General features: G+C 41.9%; 1 protein-coding gene across 5 annotated transcripts in view; it reads left to right on the top strand.

Moving 5' to 3' along the window:
- KLHL32 (kelch like family member 32) overlaps positions 1-4947 on the top strand; it is a 108875-nt gene that overhangs the window by 40620 nt on the left and 63308 nt on the right. For 3 of the 5 annotated variants that reach the window (XM_015420760.1, XM_015420762.1, XM_015420758.1), the window contains one exon: positions 1256-1354. The exons of the other annotated variants lie outside the window; for them this stretch is intronic. In XM_015420760.1, the coding sequence (XP_015276246.1) occupies positions 1256-1354 (99 nt within the window). The remainder of the gene's footprint in view (positions 1-1255; positions 1355-4947) is intronic. 5 annotated transcript variants of the gene reach the window in all.

Raw genomic sequence — 4947 nt, 5'->3', positions numbered from 1 at the left:
GCTGAAGACCACAAAAAGCCCCAATCATGTGATTCCAGGGATTGTGGGGGGAGTCCTGTGCATAAGACCAAAAATATTTTATTCCAGGTGTGAGAAGAGAGTGAGTCCATCCCATGGCACTTGGAGAGATCCTCATTTCCATTTCTAACAGATGGCGGTGGGGGGGGGGAACCTTAACAGCACAGCTTGCATTCCTTATTAGTGAAAGGGAGCAAGAGTACAGCAGTCGCTTAATGACTAACAAAATTTGTGGCAGGGCATGAGCTTTCATGAGTGACAGCTCACTTCTTCAGATACATCTGGAATGTGAGTCCATCTGTCCTTATATCTTAGAGAGTGAAGTGATTTCAGATGCCAAAAGACAACAGCAGGCATTGGTAATGAGAGAAGAAACCTAGGTCCCAATTTAGTCCAGGAGTCTGCATTGTCAGACTTATTATCATTTATTCTTTGCATCCTCCTGGACTGAATCCTCCTGTACCAAATTGAGACCTAGGTTTCCTGTCTCATTACCAGTGCTGATATCTCCACCCCCTGCATATCACACCTAATCCAATCACGCCTACTATTGCCATTCAGCATCTGAAATCATCTTTATAAAGTTGATATCTCCAATACCTTGTGTTACATTTTATGGCACACATGGCCTGGCCCAACCAAGTGAAATTTATGTCAGATCTGACTCTTGTAACAAATGAGTTTGATACCTCTGGTGTAGAAATATCACTCTGGGATTGTGCAGTTTGTGCAAATATAGGGAAAAAAGATTTCAGATTATGCACACAATGTATATAATCTGATTCAGATCCATATTGAACAAAGGTCAATAAAGATGGATTTAATAGTGGTAACAAAGGTTTTAGCTTCTGTATGTGGTAAACAACTCAGACTCGAGTGTTTTCCTTACCTTGGGCTGTCAACGATACAAAGGCTGAAGAAAAAAGTAGCCACTGTTTATTGGTTATGTGAATCACCCTGAGGGAGGTGATGTTTGCATGTGTAATGTATGAGTGTCGCAGCTCAGAACTTTTGTTAGCTACATGGGTGATAAGTTTTCCATCTTCTTACCACCATCCCAAAATAGTGCTTAAAAAGACTGTATTGGCTTTCAAATATTTCTTTGCAAAAATGTTTTCAAATAAAATGCATAATTTCTGTTGTATATCTAGTGTTTTCTGGGGAAAAGACTGCTAGTTGTGTCATATTTCAGAGCATTTTATAGGCTTACTATTTTCATTTTTATTTTCCCTTATAGATTTTCTTGGAGCCAGGAGTGATCCCAGATGTGCTTGCTGCAGGCAGTCATCTGCAGTTGCTAGAGCTACTTAGTTTATGCTCTCACTATCTCATCCAGGTAAAGATGAGGCCTAATACTTCCCTTTATTTTGCAACTGTTAATTTCCAAGTCTGTTGCCTGTGAGGTCAAGAGAAACTTCACCAGCTCTGCAGTAAAGAGCATCTGGAATACCTTGATTATGACTTTGTTGTTTAACTTGATAAATGGTTTTTCTTTGTAGCTTTATAGGTTAGATAGAAAACATAGATAATACGTCTGGATGGGTGGGCTGCAACCCTGACTACCACTGTGGCTTAAAAATGAGAATGTATTGTGAATTTCAAATGCTAATAGCAGAGCTGCTGACTCTGCGAATGGGAGACCGGGGAACAAAATTCATGAGGCCCTGCCCTGGTTGCTGTGGGGAGGGAGAAGAAATGTCGATTTCCCCCCTCTTACCTGGCTTGTAATCTCTGAGTCTCAGCAACATCTAAAAGCCTCTCTAGGAATCTATTAGTAACTCGTTTTAAGCCTTGGCTTGACTTAAAATCATAGTAAGGGATTTTGTTCAGTAAGAGAGTTCTTGCTGTGATTTCAAGTCAAGCAAAGGGTTACAGTGAATTATTATGGATTCCCAGGGAGGCTTTTTCTCCCTTTTCACTGAAGACTGGTGAGTTCCCTTCCTGCCCTCCCTCCCCCCTGTCTTGGTCAGAATGTATAGGGTGTGCATGTATGAGAGAGGGGGGGGGGGGCTGGCTGGCTGGCTGGCTGCTTCTAGAATCTTGGCTAAAGAAGATCAAAATTTCCTAATACCTCTGGGATAAGTAGTCAGGGATGTTAAAACAGGACCTTTTAATAAGCAATAGTGACATTTTAGGTTGCACACTTTTAGTAAAAGTCCCACAATGTCAAGTTGTTCAGAAGTTACTTTCCATTCTCTACCTTTTGTAATAAAATTGAGAGTGGTTAAAATGTGAAATTTGCTGCCAGTGGATGTAGTGATGGCCACAGGAATCAACAGCTTTAAAAGGGGATTAGACTGATTAGTGGAGGATAGGTCTTATCAGTGCCCACTAGCCATGATGACTAAACCTCTGAATCCCAGAGCCAGGAGCAGGCCTGTAGCCCTGGTGGGACTCCCTGAAACTCATGCCCCGCCCCGAATCTGTCCTGCCCTCCACCCTGAGTCCACCTTCACCTTGATCCTCACACAACATCTTCACACAGGATGCTGGACTAGATGGACCACTGGTCTGGTTCATATTCTGTTGATTGTGGGGAACCATGAATATTATGCACTGGCTTATGCCTTATTAATGATGAGGTACATAACTCTGCCCCCTCATCCTCATCATACTCCCTGCTAGCTAATAAATCATAATTACTTTTCAAAAAAAGAGTGTGATGCTGCCTTTCTCCAGCAGTAGAATGTATACAGAGTTTTTACATTGTAAAATGTATTTTCCTTTGCATTTTTTTCACCTGGGAAGAAGAGATCAGGTAGCTCTTGATACTGTGTCTGGCTGCCAGTTTGAGTGTCTAAGTGAGCAATTCTAAGCAGATCTGGTCAGACTCCTACTCAGGTCTATTCAGTGGGGCTTACTTCTAGGGAGGTATTCTTAGGATGGGACTGTGATTCTATCGGGGCAAATTCATATGGTCATTGGGTATGTGAGTCACTTGAAAAATTACTTTTGGAGGGCTCATTACCACAAGGGCTGCTTTCGAGCATTTGCTTATGCATGCCAAAAGCTGAAACTTGAGGTTTTCATGAATATACACAGAGTAATACACAGGATGTGTTGTGCATAGTGGCCCTCAGTCACTTTTCATAGAGATTGACTATAATTTAAGGATTGAATCCTGATGCTGGAGTTGGCTGGTTAAGTGCGTTGGTTGGTTGAGGATTCATTTCCTTTCTAGCTTCTGTGGTGAAGGGCTGAGAAATCTTCCAGAGGCTTCCTTCCATGCTTTTTGACTTTTGGGAAGGAAAAGAATTGATCATGGCAGCAGCTGCAGGTAAATCTAGCAGGATGAGATATACTGTTGTATTTAATTAAGAAGAAATAGCAAGATGCTCCATTTTCATATTTTGTTATCTGAATTATTACTGGTAGATCAGGAGGACTGCTGGGTAGTGTTGGGCTTTTACTTCCCAGGAGCTTCTTTTAGTAAGATAGAAAAGGCTGATTAGACACTGGGGATTACCTTACAATACATCTAAAGTCAATATGATTAGGATAATTCATGGCTTAACATTAATCTTATCAAAAGACTATCCTTCAGTGCATGATCCATATGTCCCACTGAGTGCTTTAGTTGGCACTTGCGCTCATATGGCTCCTTCCGAAATAGCTCTGAAAGAGAGGAGTCTTTAATGCATGGTCTGTTTGTTAATAATTGGAATACAAGAGTTTCTTGTTCCAGTGAATGATCTCGGAGCAACTTGGTTTGGCTTTGCTGAAGCAAAGGGGAGATGAATCAGATCCGATTTGGGGTGGGATATTCCTGATTGCCACACATGAGCCGCTCTGTGCTTTCCCAGGAACAGCAAGATATGTATAAATAATATACATTGCTGTAAATGTTTAAAAAATAACTAGTTTTGCACTGAATTACTTCAGTTAAGGGAAGGTGTTCTGTACTTCAGTGAATGAATCTTTCACTTGAGGAGAAAACTTCCCTTGATTTCAGTTAACATATTACATTCTCCCTGGGTTTAGATCATGAGACTCATGTTGCGAGTTCTATGCTGGGAACTTACTTCCTGATACTGAATGGGCCTAATTCAGATGAGGACTATGGTATGCAAGGAGAAGATGCTTAGGCGTCCACCTTCTCCACATGGCTTTCTGGAAGTGAGATGGCTCTGGGAGTGCACAGTTTTTCTATTGGCAAAACTTGCATGTACTGTGTTGGTATTTATGGAGTGCCTAATGCACCCGTCCTGGCCATTATGGGTAGCAGAAATGGCATTGGGGAGGCGGGGAGCATAAATACCCTCTCCCTGTGTGCCATGGTCAAGATGCAAGTCAGAGTGCATTCTGCTGGGAACTGAGTTCCCAGAGCATAACTTGTGACATACCTCTTGTTGTGAATACCTGGGGAAAACCATAATACATGGTGAGATCATTAGTGCTTCTGAGCTTTAACCATTTGCTAATAAATATGATCCAATCCATCTGTGTAAAACCTACCCTGATGTATTTGCATTGCTAGTGCTTTACTGCAGTCTACCTTTCAAAGTATTGCATTCTGTGTTCTGGGGATCATTGTTGTTCCTTTCAAAATACTGAATGTATCTAATCTCTCCCTTATATATAAAGCCATAGTGGGCTCCAACGTTCCAAATGCACACCTTTAGTGTTTGGCTGTAAGAACTGTCAGTCAGAAGACGCTGGCTGGGTTGACTGGCTGCTTTGTGCAGTCCCGCCGAGCGTTTCAAGGTCTTTTGCATATGGAAGCTGATTGGACTTCACTCCATTCCACACCTCAAACTCCCCCCCCAAGGCAGTTGGAATTGTCAGTTGCATATGGAACCTACTGTATTCTGAGGTAAAATATGTCCTCACTCACAACACATCACTTCCCCTTCAAAAGAAACGAACCCAATAACACAATCATGCCACATCACAAAGAAGACAGATCACACCACAAACAGAATACCACAA

The sequence above is a fragment of the Gekko japonicus genome, unplaced genomic scaffold, assembly GCF_001447785.1.
Source record: "Gekko japonicus isolate JY-2015 unplaced genomic scaffold, Gekko_japonicus_V1.1 scaffold1688, whole genome shotgun sequence".
Taxonomy (NCBI): Eukaryota; Metazoa; Chordata; class Lepidosauria; order Squamata; family Gekkonidae; genus Gekko; species Gekko japonicus.
This window is presented reverse-complemented; position numbering and strand designations above follow the sequence as displayed.